Raw genomic sequence first — 26,545 nt, forward strand, 5'->3', positions numbered from 1 at the left:
TTGTCCAAACTTCGTCCACTTGGCATCATTCAGGCTAACAACTGCACTTCCATTTGGCCAAAGTGGAACATTTATTGATCTCTCTTACAAGTACAACACGCATTTAATGGTTGTAAAACATTCGTAAAAACATTGTCTGCCAATAAGATTATACATTAAAATGCATCACTGAAATATAAAGATGCCAAAAGCAGGAGAGCTGAGGATAAACATAAAATAAGTGAAGTTCAGATCAAAGTTAAAAACATTTAAAAAAGACCACAATTAAGGTTACAGCTAAACTATTTCCGATTGGCTGAGGCTGTTCCGATGACACAGTCGTTCACCTGCAACACAGTAAACACGAGTTATAGATGTTTTTTATTCTCATCCAATAAAACATCGACATGTGATCGCATGACATCACTCACCTTGCTGGCAAATCGGAGAGAATTCAGCGATTCGCCGAAGCTCTCTTCTTCAGGTGATATATTCACAAACATCAATCTGTACGGAGGTAAATAAATAAGTCATGTTCCTTAACCAATAATGAAAGAATCATATTCTGCAAAACCTGAAAAAAACAAAACAATTTCCAGACTATAAAACATGTACTTGAGCATTCCGCTTACGTTTTGCTGTTGCCTCCGAGGCAGTTCTGGAGGAGGTACGTGAGCTTTGAGTTACGGTAGGGAACAAAGCTGTCCTGAAAAGTGGAGTAAAAAAATTGAGTGTGTGAAATCATTATTGCACAGCAAGTCTTTTTTATTAAACATCTGAATACACTATCTATAGCTTACATCTAATGATGAATAATGTACCAAGAATTTCAGAAGACCAAAGTTTTGGTTTTGAAAATATATTTTATACAATTAGTATGATATGAGAGTGTTACATTCTCTTATAGCGCAACATTAGGTTCCATATAGTTAGCTAAAAATGTACCTTGTTGGCCAAAGCAGCGATCACGATTCCCAGGTTGGTGAGTGAAGAGTTGATGGCGGTCATTTCCTTGAAACGCTCTCCTTGAGACTGACTCTTCTGCACTCTCTCACTGCCGGCCAAATCCACTAGACACAGAGTGGCTGAAATGCAAGTCAATACATATCAGTCAGGTATCTATGTGAAATATCATAGCTGACTTTAAAAGTGTGGATTAACTCAACATTAGGGGTGACCCCGAATAGTCGAAGATTCGAAGCATCGATATGCGGAGTCTGATTCGACCACCGATCTCACGGTCGAATCTTCGCGGGTGTTATGAAACTAGGATCATACCATTTTGGCAATATGGGGGTGCTCAATATTTTAAAGACGTGTCGCGGCGCTGAGCATCGGTGTGCGACCCCTTTAAGGGCGCTGAGCTTCGCACCGCGCCTTTAAAATTAGAACACGTTCAATGAGTGTACACACACCGGCGGCAGCATTCAGCGCCTGTCCACTCAGGAAGTTGTTTAAAATCCTGTCTGTCAGTCAATTTAAAATTAAGCTTGCGTGTATATAATGTGCGTGTCAGGTGGTGGTGTGAGATCCTGAGGCGCGGGGCTGAGCTTTGCGTCCTTCACCCCCTTTAGGCACAATCGGCTTAAGAACGTGCATGTAAACACACTCAAAGTGTTCTTTTCCTCTCTAGGCAGGTTTATTTATCAAAATGTTCTTTTATATATTTGTGTGATGTTCTGTATTTCGATCGCGGCTTTAACAAGTTATGAGAAAATGGTTTATGAATGTTTATCCACCACATTACCTTTCTGGCTATTTTAACCTAAATAAGAAAGCCATTGTCAGTTCGTCTGTCAGTTGACAGGCAGTTTTGGTCACTTTATTAAAAGTTGTTGCTGTGTGCAGTGTGTAAAGGAAAGTAAAAATAGTTTTACCCTTCTGCTGACCAGTGTCGTGCCCCTCCCAACCCATTCACACACACATTCGACTATCGGTCGACCATAGAGAGATTCGACAATTCTGATTCTAATGTCTAAATCCTTAGTCGAGGACAGCCCTACTCAACATTACTCTAAGGTGGACATCTACTCCCCTTTAAGAAGAGCAGCTTATCCATTATATCAAGTTATTATAGATGCAGGTAGTATGTGATTCTTACACTTGCACTTGGTGTCTCGTGCCGTGTTCTCCCCCTCTATGTCTAGCTGGAACACAGAGTGAGAACGTGACGATTGATCGTTCATGCACGTGCGGGCAGTGGACCGGTTCTGGTTTGCCAACATGATCAAGTTGTGAACCTGAGACACGAGAAAAAAAGAGGCACATTAGTCACATTAATAAACAATGTAAACCAATCAATTACAACTCTGAATTATAACTAAGCTTTAGGAAGAAATGTATTGCAGGAAATTGACCAGCTTTTCTTTCCTTTTGTCAAATTAAAACTAATCGGATTATCGATAGATGACAAAAAAACATGTTTAAAAAAATATGTATAAAGCTATAACTGATAGATAATTTCAAATAAACGATGCGCTTTAAACGAGCAGTACCTCGTCCTCATTGTTGACCTTTTGGTAGGTCAGGTTGGTAACGGTGATCTCGTTGTTGGTGGTCTTCCTGATCTCATGCTCAGGTCTCTTGTTTGGTTTTCCCTTGTAGAGAAGATCCCGAAGGGTCTCGTTGTAAATCTCCACAAAGCTGGCGGTAAAGGTGTACTGAAAATACAAACCCAGGAACAGTCCATTAAAAAAACAAAACATGATGAGGGCAAAAGCAGGAAGTGGATGCCCAGAAAAGATCCATCACATTCACAACACGTTTAACTTCTTTTGGACAACAGATGAAACTATGTACCACGCTATTACCTGCCACCCTTGCTCTCGGAGTGCTTTGGCAGACTTAAAGATTTGCTGGACAGCACGTGGGATGACCCCCCACAAATCCTCCAGATCGCCCCCTTCCATAGTAAAGGTTTTCCCGCTGCCAGTTTGGCCATATGCAAAGCAGCAAACGTTGTACCCATCTAGAGCAGACTGCACCAGAAGGGAAATCTCATCGAAAACCTCACACTGAGAGGAACGTGGCCCAAACACACGGTCAAAGCTGAAGTTGTAGCTCTTCTGTGTATCAGCCGTGCGACCTGTGTGCGACTGGGGAAGAGAAGGGGAAATTGGAGGGGTTCTTTGTCATACTTTGACTCAGGGGTTCTTAACTTTGAGTCCTGAGGTCCATTTTCCTGCAGAGTTTCACTCCAGCTTTGAACAAACTCACCTGTCTGTAACTTTCTAGTAATCCTGAAGACCTTGATGAGCTTGTTCAGGTGTTTGATTAGGGTTGGAGCTAAACCCTGCAGGAAACTGGACCTTGAGGGCTAGATTTGAGAACCCCTGCTTTAGGTTATACCAAGAAGAAACCTCCATAAAACCAGAAGTTTGATGGTAAACATTTACCTCTTCCATTTTGGCAAGAGTGAGAGCCTTGTTGTCGTGGACTGACAGCTGGATGTGCAGAATATCAGACTGATTGCCATTCAGCAGAGGGCGGACCCTACAAAAAACTCGGATGTTGCCCTAAATAAAAAAAAGGGACAAGTGTGATTAAAGGGATAGTTCACACAAACATAAGAGTTCTCATACTTTACACACCCTCAAGTCATCTTAATATGATAATCAGTTATATTAAAGTGTCCTGGGTCTTCCAAGCTTTATAAGGTCAGCCCAAAATTTGAAGACCAAAAAAAAAAGAAGTGTCTCCATCCATTATAAAAGTAATCCATAGAAAGTGTAGCACCTCTCGCAGGTCAGTTGAGTATAATACGGAAGGTAGTCTGCCAGTAGTTAGATATTTTATTTTATAACGTATTAGTGGGATTATATTTTATATGGATTTTTTCTTACAAAAACTCATTAACTCACTTCAGAAGGCCTTTATTAACCACCTGGAGCCCTGTGAAGTAAGTTTGTAATGGATGGGTGCACTTCTTTGGGCTTCAAATTTGGGGCTGCCATTATAATGCTTGGATTAGTCAGGACATTTTTTATTATAACTGCAATTGTATTCGTCTGAAAGAAGAATGTCATACATCTAGGATGACTTGAGGCCGAGTTAATCCTGCAGTAATTTTCATTTTTGGGGTCTTCATCACAGCTTACCTTGAGCTCTTGAATTGTGTTGTGGAGTTTCCGTCGCTCCATTTCTCCAAGGTGGAGCTCTTCTCGTTGACGGGTCACCGTTTCCTCAAGGTTCCTGACCAGTTCTTGGCTCTCCTTCAAACTGTCCTGACACCGGCCCAGTGCAGAGGTCTGAATGGAGAGCTGAGTCTGAGAAAAAACAAACAAGGATATTAAGGTTTGATAGTATCAGATGCTTTAAGACAGATATTAATACCAGGTGCAGATGAGGCCTTGAAGATGTGTACCTGTACATTGCGCAGTTCAGACTCCAAATGATCCCTGAGTCCTTCCAAAACCTTATGCTCCTCAGTTAGCTTGCCGAGGTCTTTCTTAAGTCCATCTCTCTCTTTAGAGGCTTGTGCCAGGTCATCTTTCACAGTAGCTAGCTTTACCAGCTCCTCTTCACAATTCCTGCAACAGAATTTGTCTATATTATCAGACAAACAAATGAAGGAGCACCAGGTTCTGATTTTTTTATAGAGTTATTTTAAACACACTTACCCGAGACGCCTTTTTAGACCATTATTCTCCTCTTCGATTTCAGCCTTGCGCTTTTGAGCTTTGGTTATGGACTCTTTGAGACACTCATTTTCCTGATTTACAGATTTAACTTTACTCTGGTAGTTATGGACTTTAGCCTCCATATCACTGACTTTGCCCTTCAGGTCCCATCCTGGCCTTCGTGACATACTTGAAACTGCATTTGCTGAAAGTGGATAAATTAACCATTAGTAGTCTATTGTATTATGTTAAAGTTCTGTAAATTCTAACATAGTTACAAATGGAAACTTAGGAAAATATTTGAATGAATCCATACGCACAAAATATATAAATTTTTACCTTTAGCAACTGCTGCAACTGGTCTTCTCTGGTCACCTTCATGGAAAAACAATGTTGATGTTAAGTTGACATATTCCAACTTCTGACATTTATTTGCGACTAAAATAGCCAAGTTCATTGATATTTACAAATTGGGGGGGGGGGGGGGGGGCATATAAATGTGTTGATATTTTTGTGCTAATGACCTGGTTTTAGTAGTGTTAAGCAAGTTTTTTAATGCGTTTTCACGCTTATGACTAGCTAATGTCCGCATGAAATGAAAGTTGTCTTTTCTTCCCTATGGTGATGTAAATCATAGTGACATGGCTTCTCGAACAAGAAGCAAAAAAAGTAGGGCTAGGGCAGTTTTGTCCATGGGAAACTGATTGGATTGTTGTTGTTTGTTATTGGTCAATCTCATGTGAATGACAGGTTGTCCCGCCCACATGCCAGTAAACACATCATCGGAAAAGATGTTGTAAGAAAAAAGGGAAGTAATTTTGATTATAGATGAGGAGGACATACACATAAAATATACACATAAGAAAGAAAGTGCATGGATAAATCATTTATAATAAATATTGCATAATTAGAGACATTTTGATTTCATGCTGTCTTTAAAAGCTAATATGTTTTGCAATACCTCTTGAGGGGGCAACGGCCACTGTTGCAGCTCCAGTTGGACGAAGAGGTTTGGCTGAAAGAAGAGAGCCAAACATGAAGACTCCATTTGCTATTTTAGCCAAATGGTCCCCGAAATAAAAACTAAAATAACATACAAAATGAATATAACTTACCAGGAGCTTTGACTGGCACAGGCCGCCTCGGGGGCGCAACACTGGCTGCGGGTCTGAACCTCTGAGTTGGCTCTACATCCACCTTCCGCATCTTCTTCTGCACAAAAATTAGGATGTTTCATTAAATATATTCAAATATAGATTTCCATCCAAGAGTGAGAATTGATGTTAAAGCATGTGAAATATGAAGGAATTACAAACTCACTTGAGCAGGCTGTTGTTGCTCCCCATCCATGCTGTTGGTGAGAGCCCGTTTCCCAGACATAACCGGGAGACGGGACGTTGTATTCTGCAAAAGAACCAGGAGAACGACATGAACAGACTTTCAAAGGTGCATGTGACAGCAGAGCCATGTCAGATATGAAAACCAAAACAAATGAGTTACTTTAAGAATAATGCTTTCAGATCTTAAAGGGATGGTTCATCGAAGAATAAAAATTACCCCGTGATTTAATCACCCTCAAGCTATCCTAGGGGTAAATTACATTTTTATATTAAAAAACAAAAATTCCTGGTTAATCCAAGCTTTATAATGAAGGTGAATGGTTGTTTCGGGTTTGAAATCCAGAAAAGTGCATGTGTACTTTTATGATGGATAGATGCACTTTTATGGACTTCAAAACAGAAACAACCATTCACTGCCATTATAAAGCTTGGAAGAGCCAGGACATTTTAATATAACGTTAACTCTGATGGTGTTCATCTGAAAAAAGAATGTCATCTACACCTAGGATGACTTGAGGGTGTGTAAATCATGGGTTAGTTTTCATTTTAGGGTGAACTATCCATTTAAACTAAACTGCTGATGTGGTGCATAAGATTTTATAATGTTAAAGCTAACAGCAATGCCAAGTTAGTTAGGTTGAGCTCTGTATGCATGCAAGTTGATATTAACTTGTTATGCCTGCATCTCCCAATGCACTTCAATGTTTATAATCTCACCTCTTTGTTCATGGATCGTATTCAGTTCTTCTTTAAGTCAAGGCCAAAATAAACACAAAGCACAACACATTACAACGGTTAGTTCACGTTAGTCAAAACGTATTTTTTTCCCATCGAGAGCAGATTTAAACCAACAACCTAAAAATGACTTATAAACAGGTTTAATGTGAACTAACGAAAACAAACAGTGGCTAAAAACATCGCAGCCAAGCAGACGTCATTCGTGTAACGTTAACTTTACAGAAAACCGCGCATATTTATACAATAAACTTTATTCGTCACATTAACATAAAAACTTAAATTATCATACTTACAGTTAAGGCGTATATATAAATAACAAAGCCACAAACCTTTTATATACCGAATTGATTACAATTGCTAAAAACACACCCCAGTGAAATAATCTCTCGTAGCCGTTTGGATTTCAAATTGAAATTGTGCGTGTGTAGTTGCTTTTCCCGCTGATCCGTCATTGGTCGACTCGCAACCAATCAATACAAAGCATGCAATAACCCCGCCCACGTGCTTTTTATTTGGCACATTTTTGTTTTTGAGAGGACCATGTTATGTTTTGTGCAATTTTAGTTTATAAATGTTTATTTGTCAAATGTGCAAAAATATAACAGTACTTATTGACAATTAAATGTAAGTGAACATCTTATCATACAAGCATGAATAAATAAATAAATTATGTAAGGAATAAGTAGGCTACTTACATACGTAAAATAACAGGCTGTATTACAAATATAAAGCTATAAAATATATATAAAAATAAATGTACAATGACAATGCACCATATATGTACAAGCATTCATATTTCATATACATTTCATTTCCGTATATTAACCATAAATTCATGGAAAAGGTGGCACCGTGTTTCTTCAAAGTTCTTCACATAATAATACTTATTAAGATGCATGATATGTACATCGTGTCAAATACATCGTGATTTTTTTTTTAAAAACATTTTTGTACAAAATAAACGACCTCACATGGCGGAAGTTAATTTGGCGGTACGCTTGTTGTGATTTTGACCTCATTCACAGGAAGTGGAGTCGAGCGGAGTCGGACAGCCCTTCGCGAGAGAAAAAAATAGAAAAAAAATTGAGGGAAAAAAATCGGTGAATCCAAGGGGTTCGGGCGGATTTGGACGAAGTTTCCGAACTGTCCCGGCCCGGAGGAGCCCTGGGGGTTGAAAGGGAATCGCCAGCACCGGTAATTAACACAGAGTTATGAGTTAATTGTGCATTATTTCTACAAATTTGAGCAACTCACGCGGGCGCTTCTCCCCCTGTCTCGCCAGCCGGAAGTCTGCATGAAGCTGCGTCTCTCTCGCATTGGCGTCGACGTTTTTTTTCCTCTTCGTTTTTTTTTTTTATCCTCGAGTTTTTTTTCTTTTTTATTTTCTCAGTGAGACTAACCGAGAGAGGGATGGAGGCATAGGGGCATTATTGTTTGCAAGCGGAAGTTTACATTATAGCTTTTGGATAGTGCTTCTTTCTTTGCGTGCATAACAAAAGCTGACATTTTAATGGAGGCTGGTTGAGGAAGCCCTGATATCATTAATATACTGTTTTGTGCCTTTCCAGCTACATTTCCTTTAGATTGTTCATGCATATGTCATTAACCTTGTCCCACTAGATAGAAACATGCAAAATGAGCTGTCATTGCAGCAAAACACGCATGCAACCCTTATAAAACGAATAAAACGCGACATTCTTCGCCTCCCTTGGTTTTATTTTGGCATGTATATGAAATGAAAGACGGTCAGATATGTACAAAAGTTGACTTTTGGAGGTCTGCACATTTAATCTGTTTTTCTTATGATCAGCGTCGCAGATTTGGCGCAGGATCGCTGCTTTTGTTTTGATGCCTATTTATAGCGCGCGCGATTCTCAATGCAAGTTCTGCATCTCTCGTGCAATTAAACAATTTGCGGTGCAGTTGCAACAGACAAACAAATTGTGTGTGTGTGGGTTTGTAAAGAAAATCAAATATACAACAACTCTAAGTGTTATAGTTTTATTTTGTCTCTTTGTTTGACAACTTTTATTAAAGAAAAAGAAAACACATTTAGCTCTGCTGAAAAAAAGTTTAAACCAGGCTGGTTCGCTGGTCTCCCAGCTTGGGCATTATACTCTGTTAAAATGAGAATTCACCCTATTATTTAAAATGCATGTCATAGATTTTATTGTGAACAATTCATTAGTGCATGTGTCCTAGTAATGTTAAATGAATTCCAGTGAAAACAACAGGCTTCTCTGGTGATGTATGCAGGACTCATCATTTAGTTTGCTTAAAGGGATAGTTAACCCAAAAATAAAAATTCTGTCATAATTTACTTACCCTCATGTTGTTCCGAACCTGTATGAGATTCTTTCTTCTGCTGAACACAAAAGAAGATATTTTGAAGAATGTTTGTAACAAAGCAGAAAGAACAACCACCATATTATTTTTTCCCCTACTGTGGTAGTCAATGGTTCCTCTATCTGCTTGGTTACAAACATTCTTCCAAATATCTTCTTTTGTGTTCAGTAGAAGAATGAAACCCATACAGGTTTAGAACAACGTGGGTGAGTAAATAATGACAGAATTGTCATTTTTGGGTTAACTATCCCCTAAATTCCGCTCCTTCAAGCTCATGTTCATGCCTTTATTTTTGAGTGCAACACCAGATTCTTAAAATGCCCGCCCTACATTTATTTTTGCCATAATCCGTTGCACTCAGATGAACGTCACACTATGGATGTGACTGGGTTTAGGTGGTAGACTAGTTTGCAGACACTTTAAACTATGAAATCATTCCAAAATTATTGGCGCACTGCAGTATTTATTATAAAAGATTTATCTGTGCACATTTTTATTTTATTTTTTACTTATGTGTCTTCGTTATCTTTAATCAATCCTCCTACCACCCATATGCAAAAAGCATGCATATGATGGACACTTTACTATCCCATGAGGCCACACATGCACATCGGAACCATTGTATCCGCAGATATGACACACCCACTTTTTAAGACCAATGATAGAGTGGTGCAGCTATGACACTTTGTAGGCCAACCCAATAAGATTTTCCCATTGGCTTTTTGGATTAGCACCAAAAACAAGCTGTGTGTGATCAACAAAAGTTTATGATACGTACACATTTTGTCCATCATGATAATTATCACTGGTGAACATAACTTTTATTAATTTTGGAGCCTATAAACGGACTTCACCACGGTCCCCCGATTTTAACGTCACCATTGCGAAGCTTCCCATAAATCTTTCAGTTTTTCTCTCAAAACAGTTTCCCAGAACTTTTCAGTTGGACTAGTTCATAAGAGCACAATTATATGAGCATAATGAGACTGCAAAAGCAGACTGAGCGTACCTTTGCGTGATGACGTTTAAACCCCTCGACAGCTCTGCTTTGTTTAAGATGCGTAACAGGTGTATTTTATGTCATAAAATGAATGACATGAAAAGTGTCTTCATGAGCTTGTGATCACCACAGACCTTATTTCAGCCATTTAAACAAAATCACATAACAAAAAAAACAGTGACTTGGGGACAGGGCAACCGGAAGTGCTAAAATGCTAACTCGCTACCACCTCTTGGCCTACAAAGTGATGTCATACCTGCACCACTCTATTGGACCCAGTCACTTTTACTGTCTCGAATTCAACGCATGCCTGTTCACCTACGCTTAACCGATAAACTAAAACACTGTATTATTAAACACACATTGGATGCTTTTTCCACTTTTCAAATATTTTCTTAATTTTTATTTAAAATACATGCCTTTCCGATCTGATATGTGATGGGAGTAGTGCGAGTTTGGGCAAAAAGCGGATTCAAACCTCGGGTAGATTTGCGTCAACTTTCTGCCATGCATCTTACCCCTATAATATAATCACTGTAAATAATTTGGTATCTTCTGTAATTTTGTCTGGCCCAACCAGACATTTAGTAAACAAGGTAGGCAATTAGCATTTAATGTAAATGGAATCCACTCCAATAAAATTTTTGGAAGTCCCACACACATTTTTTTTGCTCCCGACGCCCATGAGGCCATGGGAGAAGTTTTTTTGAATGGCAGTGAAGAGACGTAACTGACGCTGGTAGGTCATGTGATAATGACATGATGGCAAATGTAGTGCGTCTAGATTACACTGATACTACACACATTCATACTATATAGAACATACTTTTCTTAGCAGTCGCAAAGTAATAACTTATTCAAAATAAGTACTAATTCAAGACAGTATGTAATTTCAGACCTCTTATCTGATGACATGTGTTTTTGCGCAGGGGGCGGGACAGCTAGTCACTCACATGACATCACAGCTATAGCAAACCACAAACATCCAATCAATTCCCCATGTCTTAAATTAAGTCCTGGGGCCTATTGCACAAAACTAGGATAAGGGATTAAGCCGGGATATCTTTGTGATCCTGGCCCAATTTATCCACTAATATGCAGTTATCTTTCGTTATCGTTCTTGGTGTGAGTGTGCCTTCAGGATACATTTACATGACAGCGGTGTGCCAAATTTTGCATACAAGATCACCAAGATATCCCGGCTTAATCCCTTATCCTAGTTTTGTGCAATAGGACCCTGACCTACATTTTTATCTTGTTTGAGAAGCCGTTTCACTTGGCTATACGTCACAATAGGGAAGAAAAGCTAGGGGCAAATCCATTTCATGCTTGCTTTAAACCAGCTGAGCAACTGCTTGGCTTGACTGAGGACCACAAACCAAATCTTAGACTGGTTGCCTGGTTCAAGCTCCCTGGTTTCCTGCAGGGAGGTAAAATGCAGGCTGAGTGGGCATGTATGATTTTTTGTTGTTGTGTCAGTTACGTTATACACAATGGCTTGTGCATGTACCGTGATTCCTAACCCAACACACCTCTTTGCCAAGCACAGTGTCATCCACTGGAAAGATGCTCCTTTTTCCTTTGCCTAATGATAAAAAAGTCTATAGAATAAAAATGCATGACATTTGACAAATGTTTCAAAGAAAGAAATTAAGAAAATAAATGTTACGCAAGGTACTTGGGTGCCAAAATGAATACGTCTTGTCCAAGTGATTGACCAAATCCTCAGGCCACACGAGAAACATAAGGGCGAGGTGTCATTTCACAACTGTTGCCAAAGGCAGAGTGGGTGTTTTACAAGTTATGTTGCTTTTCAATTGCAGAAATAATGGAAGATTCCCATTTCAACTCATCATACTTTTGGTCTCCCGTACCAACAGTGCAAGGACAGGTAGACACCTTATTATTGGACTCTCTTGTACAGTACATCGTTGTGTCTTTAACAGACACACCATGCTTATTGAGCACAATTTAGTAAATCAAAAAAGCAAAACAAGCATACCAGTCTGGGATGGCTAACACCAGCCTCGCACTGATCCATGTGAAAGTTACACACTGGAAGCCCTGCACAAGCATTAAGAAAAAGTAACCCTTCCCTCGCTGCTCTCTCCTTTTTCCCCCCTTCATCCTTCATCTGCGTTTATCTCTCAATCCATCGTCCTTTTCTCTTTCCTCCTTCCCTTTTTTCCCCCTTGTTTTTTTCCATTCATTCCCCCCTGCGATTTTAGATCGAGAACGCCATGTTTCTGAACAAGATGAAAGAACAGCTGGGGCCGGACAAGGGCGCTTCTTTTCCGCACTCGTCCGCGGCGCACTACCCTACGGCGGTGCTGACGGTGCCAGGCTCGGTCGCCATGGACACGGGAGCCATCGGGAGGGTGCCAAAGCAAGAGGGTGGTGGAGGAGGAGGAGGGGGTGGGGCAGCAGGGGCGCAAATGACTTCTGTGGGAGCACATCTGCACCCACCTCACACGTCCCAGAACATCACGGTGGTGCCCGTACCATCTACTGGCATCATGACGGCAGGTGGGTGTTCAGTTATCTCAAACTCAAGAGACATTAACTAAAAGTTAAAGGGTCATGAAACCCCAAAACACTTTTTTTGAGATGTAAACAGATATGTATAGGCTGCACATCATTGAAAACACTAAGGGTACTCATTAATGGTATGCATATGTGAAAATAATTATTTTTGCATTTTTCAGAGCGATTTCTGTCTTCCGGTTTGAAAAGTTTAGTCGGAGCAACGTCACAAATGCTGACGTCGGCACGGCCTTTTCGGCCCAAGTATGGGCTGCTGGGCACATGCTGACGTCGACCGCTCCGAGCGATTCTCGATATATATTCATGACATAAAGCTCATTCAGTCCAATCCCTGCGCTGTAGTATGCATACAAGATAATTTAGTTAATATGCATGAGACAGTCACTTCTGTCAGGCTCGTCTTACATCATTATTGTAGAGATATGGTGGGGAAGTTTTGGAAGCAGCGTGCGGAAAAGTCACGGAGGAAAGCTAGGCGTTGTGCTGATACGAAGTAACGTAAAGGGCGCCGAGCGAGCTGTAACCGGCGCCGTCTGTGGAAGCCTTTGCTACAAAGGCTCGGTAAAGTAAAATTCACCTGAGGAATCGCACGCCGAACCTGCAAGCGTTGACTATCTATGTCAGGAGTGCAAAATAACCAATCTGTAATCTGTAGGCCAATGAACAAAAGCCACGTCCTCTCCGTTTTATTTGTCGTCACAGCCATGCACTAAACCGCATGTGTTCGGGCTCTTAGTGAAACCGTGTGCTGCATATTTGGACAAATATAGATTTAGCTGCCGAGTGATAGACAGCGCGGATCGTCACGGCAATGCGCGGTCGAGACTAGCCTCAAACCTCTTCGCTTTTACCCCGATCTAGAATTACACATCTCTTATCACATCGCATGTTGGGTGGTTCACGTTCTCTTATCACGTCGGCGCGTTGTTCATCTTGCCAAACAGCGTGCATATTTGGACAAATATAGTTTTATCACGTTTGCAAAATATTTCGTCATGCAGAATAACATTTATTTTCATTTCTCACTGAATTATGCTGGTTTGAACTTTGAAGAGCTGAATGATTTGCGATCTCTGCTGCACTCATAGCTCTCTCATTCGCTGTACTCATCCCTCATTTAATCTCTCTGTGGTAAACAATGCCAACGTGAACCAAGAACATGTCTCAGAACCGCTCAGCACCTACTGACAGACACTCCCCTATTTATGCAAACATTCCCTCTTTCCACACAATACCATCCCACCTTTTCACAGTCGACCACTCCCCTTTTAACAAGCTTTTTCAAATCGAAGGTGTGAAAAAACACCGCTGCAGCAGGGGGGTTTCATGACCCTTTAAAGAAATCACATGTAAATAATGTCTTCAAATGTGGTCAAAATCATGTGTTTCCCTTCTGTCTCTCAGCGGGGTTAGTGATCACGACTCCTCAGGGCACACTGGTCACTCCTCCTGCCTCCTCTCAGTCTTTTGTTTCTGGACCGCCAACAACGACCATGATTGTGTCCGCTCTGCACCCATCAAACACAGGTAATCAATTTGATGGGCCTCATATCCACCTTTTAAGGGACACTCCACTTTTTTTGACACTCATTTTCCAACTCCCCTAAAGTTAAACAGTTGTGTTTTACCGTTTTCAAATATCCATTCAGCCAATCTCGGGATCTGGCGGTAGCACTTTAAGCATAGCTTAGCATAGACCATTGATTCTGATTAGACCGTTTGCATCTCATTCAAAAATGACCAAAGACTTTAGATATTTGTCCTATTTAATACTTGACACTTCTGTAGTTACATTGGCCCTCATTTATCAATCTTGCGTGGAAACGGGCGTATATGTTGGCGTAAGATTATGCTTACACTCCTCTCACCGCCTGATTTATGAAACTGTGCGTACCTCTGCAATCCAGGTGTACGCAATACCTGCCCTTGATAAATGCCGCGACTGAAAACGATCGTCATTAGAATAACACGCCCCTATTCAAGTCTCCGCCTCCCCCACGCCCTCATTTTACGCCATGGACACACGGAAGACGGCAAAGATGCGAAACTTCTCCGACGTGGAGATCGGGCGCATCTCAATCATCTTACTAGTCCACTAGTCAGGGCACTGATTAGGACATAAGTCAATGGGCTGACTCCCTGATCAGTGCCCTGACTAATGAACTAGTGAGATGATTGAGACGCGCCCATCAAGACCATCACCAGGGAAGTGGAAAAAAGCAAAATTGTTTTATTTGGGAGTTTAAAGAGTGGGATTAAAAGCACCCAAAAAACAAACGAATATGGACCCAAATTACGAGTACTGTTAATAGTGTGGAGGTTGAGAAGCGCATTCCAGCAGTTTAAAGCTGTTTGGATGATAAATTATGCCTACCTCACAGTGCATTATTTTACAGCGCATGTTTTGAAACAATTAGCATTTAATTTCGTATCACGGCACAAGTATTGGGGTGTACGATATGATGATGTGATGTGGAGTACCATTCATTCACATTAATAATTGCATGACAATTTGTAAGATTCTTTTTATTATATTTTTATGATTTTTATTATTAATGACGCTTATTGTTATTTAGAAGAAGAATGTCGTTATTATTTATTTTATTAATATTTAAAAGAAGAAGAATGTAATTTTTATTATTTTGTCAGTCTGAATTATTCAGTCCCAGTCCGTGCGCAGCTGCCGTACAGACTCGCAACTGGAGGAATACATGCCTCAAATGCTTTGGTAGCCTATAGTCACACAAATTAAACATTGCATATGTTGCACAAAAATAAACACTGAAGTTTATAATTACTATGTTGTTTTTGTTTTTTACAGTGGGTCATAATATAGCAGATCTTTGTTCAGTGCGTTTTGTGGTGTTAGGAATTGTTTTTCTCAAACGTGCGTACACCACCTTCTGAGCTGGCGTAGGATTTGAGCGTGCCGTACGCCAACGTCCATATTGATAAATCTCAAAGTCACCGTGGGTTTGCGTGTACGCAAGGTGTACGCTGGAAATTTGGTGCACGCACTTTTGATAAATGAGGGCCATTGTGTTCTAAGACCGATGGAAATTGAAAAGTTGTGATTTTCTAGACCAATATGGCTAGGTAATATACTCTCATTCCTGCGTAATAATCAACAAACTGCTGCCGTACCACAGGTGCAGCAGGCTCAATGATATTACGGAGCGTCTGGAAATAGTCCCCAGCACACTCCCTGTGCAAGCCGGTTGTCACGTTGGTTATGTTGATGGAAGTCAGCCTATTTTCAGGTGCTGCACCTCTGGTAAAGTCTTTGGTCAGTTTTGAGTGAGATGCTAACCCGGAGATCGGCTGAATGGATCTGAAAACTGTTTAACTCTTTGGAAAAAAATTGGAAAATGAGCCTATTTTCAAAAAAAGTGGAGTGTTCTTTTAAATAAAACATTGTGGTAAAACCTAAAGTAAAAATGTAAAAAATAAGAATGCTTTTATGTAAAGAACTTCAGTAAGTAGCATTAAATTTGTATTTATTCATTGTTACATAATTTATTTTTTTGTACATATACACACACACACATCCATATACCCTTATTTATTTGATCATAGTAACAGTAATATTGCAGAATATTATTACATTTTAAACGTTTTTCATTTGATTTGATTTTAAAATGTAATTTATTCCTGTGATGCAAAGCTGAATTTTCAGTGAAATAGACAACTTTTGTAAAATTATAAATGTATTTACTGTCTCTTTTGATCAAATGAATGTGTCCTTTCTGAATAAAAGTATAATCTCCATACAGCAAAAAAATATAAATTAAGTTTCCAGCATTTTCAAGAAAATAACTAACGGTCTTGCAACGTGTTAAAATTATAAAAGAAGTGCATCCACTGCACAAGAGAACTGAAATCACCAATACCCTCTACGCGCACACTTGAAGCACGTGCACAGAAAGCTGTATGCACTCGAGCACCCAATTCAGTTCTGCACATAATCGATTAAATATACACACTTATGTGTCAAAATGCCCAACTTGATGAGTAATGTCTTAAGTGACTGTAAGCAGTAGGGAGAAAATAAGATGCACTTTGTCATTGTATTTATCAATTGTTATATTACTATTTGTATTCCCAAATTAAAATTTATTTTTATTTTATTATATATTTTCAGTGCAGTATTAATATTACAAAATATTTTTTTATATATTTTTTAGGTTCAATATATAAAGAAAATTCAGTAAAATATCCAAAAACCACCCGCCCAGTGTTACATAAATTTAGTTCAGTTGAGTCCTTACAATATCCCAATACCAAACTATTTGTAAATTAGAAAATTGCTATTTTAACCAATGAACCGGGACCTCTGAGAGAGTCGCCTGTCAGTTGCGTTATATTTGCGTTACCCTCAGTTTTTACTCTTAGCAGTGTGCAACCAGTGTCATAGCAGCCGCCGAGCAAACACACAGACACAGAGTAACATCATAACATTATTTTCAACTCACTCAGATGTATCTAATATGATAAACAGAGCTCTGTTACCTCATACTCATGACCGGGAAAATCCTGCTGCTCGCGAGGCGCATGTTCCGTTCATCTATTTAACAATCCCTCCAGCGGCCTTGCTCAGCTCCTGAACACTGGTTCCTGCTCTGCTTCATACACTACAGTAACGTTAACAATCGCATCATGAAAATGATTTCTGCCCGAGTCCTGTCCCGATTCTTCCACAGGCTATAAGGTGAAAACCACATGTCCCAAGATTCTGTGTTAAAACTCAGTCATCAAACTACGCTTTTGTTTTGCATAGGCGCCCTCTAGCGGACGGAAAGTTTACATAGTGCACCTTTAAAATAACCATGGACATTTATAACACTATGCAATATGCATTGTTTTATTGTACCTTGCATTGATTCACCAAAAAAGTATGAAGGTGTTAAAATACAGCTGTTGAGGGAGTGATAGTAAATTTAACATCTTTCTGTCTGACTGCCATGATCCATCTCTATATCTTTTTCATCTATTTAGAAAGTCATAAGCAGGTAATAGTGGATTTTATCTCTTTTACCTTTGAGGTAATTGTGATGGCATTGGCTATTCTATTCTATTTGCTATGGTCTCTTTAGATACCTCTATAGACCTTTACCGTGATGTAGTTAAACGTCCATTGCTCATTCGTGTATCTCTGTTGAGCTGGGTGTTTTCGTATCGTCGATGGAAGTGATGTGCAGGTCTTAAATATTATTAAATAGAGGTTTTAAAAATGGTATTAAAAAGTATTAAATTGGAAGTGCTGATACCTGCAGATATCCTATAATTTTTTTCTTTCACTGTCCTAACACACCAGACACACAAACACGTATGCTTGCTAACTCAGCCGTTCTCAGAGCCAAAGAAGCTGTTGGAAGTGAAAGTGAGAGTGACTGTGGGAGGTAGTGAGAAGGGATGGATGATTGATGGAGAGAGGGAGGGACAGCGAGCTCTATATGTTGAGTATGTTCTGCTTTTTCCTGTCAGAGGCTGTCCGGCCCCCTTCCCTCTATCTCCACAGCCACTGTAAGTATAATAGCACAAGTACATCTCTACCAGAAACCTGCCGTCAATGACACTCACATCATTATTGCAATGAAATGACTGATTATTTACCCCTAGCATTCATTTAGTGGTTTTAAAGGAATAGTTCACCCAAAAATTATGACATTATTTACTCGCCCTCATGTTGTTCCAAACCTGTATGAGTTTCTTTCTTCTGTTGACCACGAGAAGATGTTTTAATGAATGTTGGTAGCCAGACAGTTGACGGGCCCATAGACTAACAGTATTTGTTTCTTACTATAGAAGTCCATTAACTGTCTGGTTACCAACTTTTGTCAAAATATCTTCTATTATGTTTAACAGAAGAAAGAAACACATACAGGTTTGGAACAACATGAGGATGAGTAGATGACAGAATTTAACATTTTAATACATGGATTAGCAATGTGATAGCTATTGACTTATATATTTATGTAACCTGTCAGCAACCACTTGCTTTAGTAAGATTTCAGTTTTAAATAATTAATATATAGGAACAACATTATGTCATGTAATACAATAATTTAGCTTTAAAATTGGGTCATAAACGGGGTATAGTAAGATCATTGGTTTGGGAAAACCACAATGTTCTGCCAAGGTAGACTTTTAAAAATTGGGGCATTACAACATTGCATAAGGTTTTAGCACACATTTAGGTCAGTTTTATTTACTAATTTATTGACCAAATGTCAGTTTGTAGGTCATGTCAGACCATTTAAAAGTGCAGTGAAGAGCTTCTGTCACAAGTGTAAAACTCCGCATTGCCTTTATCTTCTGAATGCAGTAACAGGAAGAAATTATGCACGTTAAGGTTTATTATCAATATTACATTACTCTTTCGTTTTTTTGCCCTCCTGACATGAACAGACAAGAAAGAGGACGGCAGTATCCCACCCGCTGTAGTCATGCCAGTTCCTGCAAAAAGGGGAAGAAAGAAGAAGTCCATGATGCAAAGAGCAGGTCCCGTTTCAGCCCACGCCCTCGCTACAGGAAGTGATGCGCTGATTCTTGCGCACCTGGCCGCTGGAGGACAGGTGAGATGTTGCTGAGGTGTCATCATTTTACCTTCTATGAAAAAAGGAATAGGCCAAGTTTATTATTGTAGTGTTATTTGTTTAAAAGTAAGTTTAAAATAGTGTTCTTTGTTTAAAGTTTACTTCCCTAGTAAAGGTGTTGACTGATGAATAACTTAATGATAAGTAACTTATCCTAAGCTGCTCTCTTACAGCACAACACCAATGACCCGTACGACCTCTCCAACGATGAGGATGATCATCAAAGCAAAGATGGAAACAAGTCCTACAGGTACCAATTATTGATATTATCTAATATCTTAGTTTAAACATAATAATGAAATATGATAAATTTCCTTCAGTATTTTCTTTTACCTTGGAAAAAAGGAGAAAATTTTAACTTAATACTCTATTATCCATCCGCTATATGGTAAAAAACTGTAGTGAATCTTAAAGGTCCCGTTCTTTGCGATTCCATCTTTCAAACTTTAGTTAGTGTGTAATGTTGCTGTTAGAGTATAAATAATACCTGTAAAATTTGAACGTTCAATGCCAAGCGAGAGATTTTATTTAACAGAAGTTCCCTTTCAAAGCCTACAGCGAACGGCCGGTTTGGACTACACCTCTGCACCAGTGTTGGGGAAGTTACTTTTAAAAAGTAGTGTTTGCTCGTTACTCGTTACTTTTTTAAAAAGTAATCCGTTACTTTACTTAGTTACCCCCTTTGGAAAGTAACTTTTTATGTTACTCGTTACTTTTACGTTACTTTTATGTTGCTTGACTTTGGGCAGAACCCAATATCTGTTTCTTAATGTGTAGGCCTACATAAAGTTATACTATGGAGGACATAACAGGTATTTCTTTTGTGCTCTTTATTAAAAAAAATAAAATAAAAATAAGCTCCTTAGGAACAACATGGTAACCTCAAAATTGGTCATATATCTCAAAATAAAACATGCATGCCTCATCTAAATCCAACAGAAAAAATAATAACTTAAAAATGGCTTGATGTCGATGGCTTGTGTAAATAAAATAAAATAAAATGGCACAATACAGTTTAGAGGCAAAGACATTTTAGCCAAAATAAAATCAAGCACAACTTATAGCATGACTAGCCTCAGAATTAAAAAGGCTATGTTAACTGAATATGCTGGCCCTACTTCACAGTATGATGGGCAGATAGAAAAGATTAGGCAAAGGCTTGAGATGCATGGGTGGCAGGCAACCTATTCCACATCAGCACAAAATGGATGATTATACCTCATCAGGAGCAGTCTTTCAAAACGTTTATCTGAAAGTCTGTTTCTTCTGGGGGTAAGCACAAGGCCTCCCAGGCTGAACAGCCTTTCCACCGGTGCACTGGAGGGTGTGGCAGTGTTGTATTTCATGAACACAGCTTTCACTCGGGGGAAACGGTTAAGAACTTCTAACTCTGAGCCTGATCTCATGTACTCAAGTACCTCGGAGTCTGCACTAAAGGCCATTGCGTCTTCCTCTTCCTCACCAAAAGAAAAAAAGTCCTTTTCATTGGCGCTGCTGTGTGCGGCAACTTCTCTGTTTTTATTCTCAGCCGGCTCTGCATCATGGGGTAGAGTGCGACACTCCGCGATGAGCAGCGCACGCGCCTCTTCTCTCCGGTCTGCTCCACTTATCCACCGAACTTTAAATTTCGGCAACGTCAAGGCAGCCAATAAAGCTTCCCTGCTCTCCAACACCGGTGCGAATCGCGTCTTGATAGCCTAGGACGAAATGATATAGAAGACATAAGCTTAGTTTTCAGACATACGACTATCAAGGTAGAAAAAAAAGAGAAAAAAAGGGTGATTGAGAAAAATATATATATATATTGTTTAAAAGTACACATTTTAACCTTCTATATATTTCTCAGGTCTGTGAGGCAAGTAGCTTTTCTTTTTCTGAGACCCCAGTTCACGCCATGATGATTATATTGCATGCAATATTTACTTTCTTATTTATTAAATTCAGGTAATTGGTTGATAAAACATCGATTAAAATTAAGATACAATTAATACAAAACGAAATTAATTTTATAGAAAGGCTTTCTACAAAAACAAACTTAATAAAGTGGTCAAAATCATGTCTGCCCACTACATTTGTCTCCCGATATATTGCGCAAAATTATGATCTTACTCATGCTTTACACTTTTCATATAATCAACATACATTTTTTTTTTTACACATAAATACAAAACTAAATCTTTAATGACTATGATACAACACATAGGCCTGTAGCTAACTTTCAGATAGGCTATTAAGAATTGGCTTACCTGTACAATTACACCCGGTAGGTCAGCTGTCATTCTTGAAAGTCCATTTTGGAGTGCGAGCGTCCTTGACATCAGGGTCTCCAGGGTTGGTAGAAGACTACCATAGTAGCAGTTCTCTTCGCCTTGCAAGATATCCAGTGCTACTGTCATCGGTTTCAAAACAATGCAGTATTCCTTTAGGAATAAATGTTCGCGCTCTGTCGGGCCTCTGATGTCCAGTCTAGTACAAAGCGTATTCAAATCTTGGGCCGGGATGTCACTGATACGGGACAAGGCATCGTGGAAGGAATTCCACCTTGTGGATGTAGGGACGATAATTTTTTTCCCACAAATTTCATCGACGATCTCAGAGGCCACGGTAGAACGACTTGCCTTTGTCCAAAGAGCAGCACACTTCGCCGTTGCACTCCTGTACACAGATTTTGTGTCAGTTTTGTTGGATGACAGCCATTTGTCGATGTCATTGCACGAGATTAAATTGAGCGTATGCGAAGCACACCTAAAATGCGGGGGAAGAGAAAACTGTCGTTCTGTGGTTCCAAGCAACTCTTCCACATCTGTGAAAACTACACCTTGCTCATCTTGCTCTTCATCCTCCTCTTCGTCAGGTTCAGGGGGTGCATAAATCTTAAAAGCTTTAACGAAATTCGACCCGTTGTCTGTAACGGTGGCAGTGATCCTATGTGAAAGGCCAAACGCTGAGTGAATCTGTTCCATTTCAAAGCCTATGACATCATATGTATGCCTGCCCTTTATTCTTTTGCATGCGATGGCAGCTTTCTCGCGATTCAAGTTGCGCGGATTGATCCAGTGCACGGTGATTCCCAGAAAGCTTCGGTTATGGCTACTCCATATATCCGCAGTGGTTGAAACATACTGTAAACTCTCGAACGTTTTCTTTAATTCAATCTCCATTTTTAGATAACATTCGTCCAGATAGCCCGTGAAAGTTTTACGATCTGACCATGGGCGCCTGTCTCCTGTTGTAGGTATTTTGCTAAGTATCTTTCTGAAAGTGGGAGATTCGACAGTATTGATGGGTAACATTTCATCGACGATGAACGAAGCGACAAGTTTGTCCAACTCTTGTTTAGTTACCTCATGGTGGTGAAAATGAAGTTTTAGCTGCTTATTTGGCGTTGGACTCGACATATCATCATTTCCCCGCCGGGGATCTTGAGCGACAAGCTTCATGTTAGCATGTTTTCCTTTCAAATGCTTGGTGAGGTTGGCAGTTGAGTTAACGGCAGTGGACAAAAGTTTCTCGCCAGGACACAGTGTACACCTTACACTCACATTCCTCCCCTTAGTTTCAACGAGTTTGAAGTAGTGGGAATACCTCCATCCCTCAAAAGTTAGCGTCGGCTGCTTCTCACTTGCCATGATTGTTTTGCAGACTGCTGCAGCCTCTGTCACGTACCGCGTGGAGCTTGTAACTATTGCGCAAGCGTGCAGATGGCATGTGCAGTGTCGCTGTCAAATCTTACCATGGGAAAAGTAACGTTACGCCCAATTGAAAAATGAACTACGTTTCGTTACCAAATTTTCAGTAGTAGCGCGTTACACTACTTTTTACCTGAAAAAGTAGTTACGTTACTGTAACGCGTTACTTAGTAACGCGTTACACACAACACTGCTCTGCACTTCCAGGTTTAATGACGCAACTAAAACCGTTTGTTGACGAACCCTCCACCCACAAGAACACGCAAATTCGGGGGTGTTGTCCTTTTGCTCTCGCAGGTCGAGAACAGGAAGCGTTTTTTTGTAGTGTGTTTGTCGCCATGCCATTGAAACGCTGTTATTTTCATCCCGGAGTTAAATCATCTTTGTTTGGCCTTCCCACGGACGCTGTACGTAGAGATCAATGAAACTATGTGCAGCACATTTTGCTGAGGATTGCTTCCTCAATCTCAATCAGTTTAATGCCGGATTCACAGAAAGATTATTCTTAAAAGATGACGCAGTTCCCTCTTTGTCTGGAGAAGGCGTTGTTTATGAGCCACAACCGGTAAGTGTATTTTATTATTTAAGTTGGTCCGTTTAACAGTTTATGTGACTTTGTCACACAAAGTGCAACGCTGTTTAGCTTTGTTAACTAACGTTAGATGGTAATTGAAATTAATCCGAAAAACGTAGCATATAAAAGTGTAGTAATTCATTCAGACACCATCGATTGTTGGTGTTTGTAATGATCAGTTTAAACTACTGAATAGACAGCTTACCATTCTGAAACATCCAGCAAAAGTCTTTCCTGAGCAGGTTGTAATCGATCCTCTTCGATATTCTCCGGGTCTGATTCCGGCTCAAATTGATAAGGCAATATAGACATTTTTGCAATAACATTGAGGACGTTATGGTAAGAGGCGGGACCTTTCCGGGCAAAGTGTGTTAAGCTGCTGTCCAGTCACAGCACGGGAAGTGCTGGCCCAATCAGAACTCGTTACGTATTTCTGAAGGAGGGACTTCATAGAACAAGGAAATCATCCGGCCGTTTTTAGGACAGAGGAAACAGCGCTGTACAGATAAGTAAATTGTGTGAAAAATACTGTGTTTTTTTACACGCGAAACATGAACTCATGTTATATTGCACACTGTAAACATAATCAAAGCTTCGAAAACACGAGAAGAACGGGACCTTTAAATGGGTAATTTCCTTCCTGAATACAATACAAGACTTTGGCGTAATTCCCCTCCTGAAGTATGGTGACAGAGTCCCATCAAGAAGCTACTATCACTACCTCAAACCACATGTGAGCACCAGGTCTTTAGCATCTATGCACTCTCATCGTCCTTCTCAGTTGTACGCTGGTCAGGCAATGGGTCATTAATACTAACAATTACAGCCTAAAAATTAATGTCACTTAAGTCTTCTTCACTGTTATTGGTTATACTGATCTGGTGATTGGTTTGTAATGATCTAAGCTAACCATTTGACTGTTATAAAGCCCTGCATTTATGCCCGAGCCCGACGGGCCCCGACTTTTATACGCCCCTCGGGCCGGGCTTCGGGCCAATTTTCACGTCATACCTAAAACGCGGGCCGGGCTTCGGGCCTTTTTATAGGCTTCTCCTTCGTTTTATATTTATTTTATCAATTAAAAGAAACAATGAGTTCTGCGCTGGTGGAAACAACACGAGACCATAATAGCTAACGCGACTGTCAAGATATGGCTCGCACAGTGTTCAGAGCATAGGTTCAGAGTCCGCGCCAGCAGCAGCAGCTTGCGTTTCTTCAGCGCGGAGACACACTGCAAGCGTGGTGTGAGCGTGGCGTTTCTGTTGCGTGTCATCCGCGGGCGTCTGGTGCTATTAATGAACAGGGAAGCCCTATACTTCATGTTAAATATAAATATATTGCCTATTGATACAGCAAAGACAACTTCGGCAGTAGCCGGCCCATGCCATATCCATGGTTTTGACGGCAAAAGAATAATTAGTTCTGTATTGACTGGTTTAATATTTCAAAATTGATAATTAGGCTATGTTGTTTTTTATTATTACAATTAGGCCTATCTGCATTTATGTTAACCTACAGACTTTCAAACATGAAAATGTCATTATGTGTCACAATGTGTTATGGGCTATATGTTGTAGTCAGATAGATATGATGGTGCTGCAACACGCATCGCCGCAAATGACTAATGCAAGCCAACGCAAATGGCCATAAATGAAACTTAAAATAAGTCTAAGATAGTCAAAAACACCATCATCTTCAATAAAAATGAATGAGATGAATGAGATCATTATCTTACCAGTGCGTCGCGCTCTCTTATGTGGTCTTTGAATCTGAAATAAGCTGCTGAATAAAATGCATCTTAATCTTTTGCTTCCGTTGCTGTAAACTCCGTTAAATGAGCATATACCCCGGGAATTGAAGATGGGATTTATATTCATTTGCGTAGGTGTAAGGTAGGCTATAAGACAACCTGCATGTGCTTTTTTTATTTTATTTGTTTAGCTCCGTTTGCGAGAGCCGCGAGCAGAATCAGCCTGCCTCAGCTCGTCAAAAATGCCTTTTAGGCTACTGGTGGTAATAGTTGGCGAAATTAACTAACATTGTGATGCTTGAAGTGTTTTATGGATTTTATTATAGGCAAGACAAGTCAAGAGTTGATTTGAGAGACTAAATTAATTAAATATGCGGTTAACTCACTGTCGGCCGCTGGCCGCTTTTGGTCGTCACTTAAAAAAATTAAAACTTTAATTTAACAAACAAAAAATGCTCTAAACATTTTTCTAAATTAACTTAATAAAGGAACGAAACGAAAAATAACTACTTTGACATTAAAAACAAAACAGAACTATTTTAATGGCTGCAACAATGTAAAAAAAAAAAAAAAAAAACGGGCTCCAGTCGGACTCGGGCGGAGAATTTTGATAAGCTGTCGGACACGGGCCGGGCTAGGGTCTCGGGCCAGGGCCGGGCTAGGGCCTAGATTTGAGGCCCGTGCAGGGCTCTAGACTGTTAGTTCTACTGTGTTAGGCAATATTGGGTGAGTCTAGATTCTTCGATTAGGCAATGTATGTAGATATACATGGTCTTTGATCTGAGCACCCTTAGTTTGTACGTTTCTGCAAATTCCATGCTGAAATACCCCTTTCCTCCATTCTGAGGCCATTACATAAAACATTTCCATCACAGAGTAAAGCCTATTTTTAATGTTGGTGGTTTTTCACTGGTTTTTCTATGTAGGTGCCGGATGTGTGCGGTGACGTTCTTCAGCAAATCAGACATGCAGATTCATGCCAAGTCACACACAGAGGCGAAGCCGCACAAGTGTCCCCACTGCTCTAAATCCTTCGCCAACTCCAGCTACCTGGCGCAGCACATCCGCATCCACAGCGGCGCCAAACCCTACACCTGCTCCTACTGCCAGAAAACCTTCAGACAGCTCAGCCACCTACAGCAACATACACGGTACGTGTGTGTGTGTGTGTGTGTGTGTGTGTGTGTGTGTGTGTGTGTGTGTGTGTGTGTGTGTGTGTGTGTGTGTGTGTGTGTGTGTGTTTACCTTGCTTAAGTATGTACTACTACACCGGCTACAGGATTGACCCACATCTTTTCAGGGCGTTGTTTAGTTGGCCTAGTTGTGCCTTTGATTAGGATAAGCATGTTTATCTTTCACTTTTTTCATCC

The 26,545-nt window shown here is 40.0% G+C and overlaps 3 protein-coding genes across 8 annotated transcripts in view; 1 reads left to right on the plus strand and 2 right to left on the minus strand.

The window, feature by feature from the left end:
• On the minus strand, positions 1 to 7,753 carry kifc1 (kinesin family member C1). 4 transcript variants are annotated; one of them, XM_067426372.1, is made up of 17 exons: positions 7,643 to 7,753; positions 6,656 to 6,682; positions 5,919 to 6,002; positions 5,714 to 5,810; positions 5,560 to 5,613; positions 4,938 to 4,973; positions 4,599 to 4,803; positions 4,343 to 4,508; positions 4,077 to 4,244; positions 3,375 to 3,494; positions 2,790 to 3,074; positions 2,475 to 2,639; positions 2,081 to 2,219; positions 925 to 1,064; positions 612 to 685; positions 411 to 486; positions 1 to 326 (listed from the first exon to the last, which is right to left on the minus strand). In XM_067426372.1, exons 2-17 carry the CDS (start codon positions 6,665 to 6,667, stop codon positions 282 to 284), a joined length of 1,866 nt encoding a protein of 621 aa, XP_067282473.1. In that variant the 5' UTR covers positions 6,668 to 6,682; positions 7,643 to 7,753; the 3' UTR covers positions 1 to 281. The 4 variants fall into 4 exon arrangements, with proteins under 4 accessions (XP_067282473.1, XP_067282472.1, XP_067282471.1 ...); XM_067426371.1 differs by lacking the exon at positions 7,643 to 7,753 and adding an exon at positions 7,006 to 7,263; XM_067426370.1 differs by lacking the exon at positions 7,643 to 7,753 and adding an exon at positions 7,006 to 7,263 and having other exon boundaries at positions 6,656 to 6,685.
• znf384a (zinc finger protein 384 a) overlaps positions 7,731 to 26,545 on the plus strand; it is a 25,191-nt gene continuing 6,376 nt past the window's right edge. For 2 of the 3 annotated variants that reach the window (XM_067426374.1, XM_067426376.1), the window contains exons 1-8: positions 7,731 to 7,870; positions 11,846 to 11,913; positions 12,251 to 12,548; positions 13,971 to 14,093; positions 18,051 to 18,089; positions 18,975 to 19,141; positions 19,336 to 19,412; positions 26,102 to 26,326. In XM_067426374.1, coding sequence (XP_067282475.1) covers positions 11,851 to 11,913; positions 12,251 to 12,548; positions 13,971 to 14,093; positions 18,051 to 18,089; positions 18,975 to 19,141; positions 19,336 to 19,412; positions 26,102 to 26,326 — 992 coding nt within the window. In that variant the 5' untranslated portion in view covers positions 7,731 to 7,870; positions 11,846 to 11,850. The remainder of the gene's footprint in view (positions 7,871 to 11,845; positions 11,914 to 12,250; positions 12,549 to 13,970; positions 14,094 to 18,050; positions 18,090 to 18,974; positions 19,142 to 19,335; positions 19,413 to 26,101; positions 26,327 to 26,545) is intronic. The other variant, XM_067426375.1, reaches the window with a different exon arrangement.
• LOC137048362 (uncharacterized) lies at positions 20,347 to 22,959 on the minus strand. The gene is made up of 2 exons (XM_067426497.1): positions 21,409 to 22,959; positions 20,347 to 20,859 (listed from the first exon to the last, which is right to left on the minus strand). The coding sequence occupies exons 1-2, from the start codon at positions 22,789 to 22,791 to the stop codon at positions 20,347 to 20,349; spliced, it is 1,896 nt and encodes a 631-aa protein (XP_067282598.1). The 5' UTR covers positions 22,792 to 22,959.

This window comes from Pseudorasbora parva, chromosome 19 (genome assembly GCF_024679245.1).
Source record: "Pseudorasbora parva isolate DD20220531a chromosome 19, ASM2467924v1, whole genome shotgun sequence".
Classification (NCBI taxonomy): Eukaryota; Metazoa; Chordata; class Actinopteri; order Cypriniformes; family Gobionidae; genus Pseudorasbora; species Pseudorasbora parva.

Bases quoted from the DNA above. Each gene is read 5' to 3' on its own strand.
- LOC137048362 (XM_067426497.1), bottom strand. From the start codon at position 22,791: ATGGCAAGTGAGAAGCAGCCGACGCTAACTTTTGAGGGATGGAGGTAT. The intron at 20,860-21,408 runs GTAAGCCAATTC...ATTTCGTCCTAG, and splicing joins TACCGGGTGTAATTGTACAG to GCTATCAAGACGCGATTCGC.
- kifc1 (XM_067426372.1), bottom strand. The intron at 5,614-5,713 runs GTAAGTTATATT...CTCTTCTTTCAG, and splicing joins TGTGCCAGTCAAAGCTCCTG to CCAAACCTCTTCGTCCAACT. The intron at 487-611 runs GTAAGCGGAATG...ACCTCCGTACAG, and splicing joins CTCGGAGGCAACAGCAAAAC to ATTGATGTTTGTGAATATAT.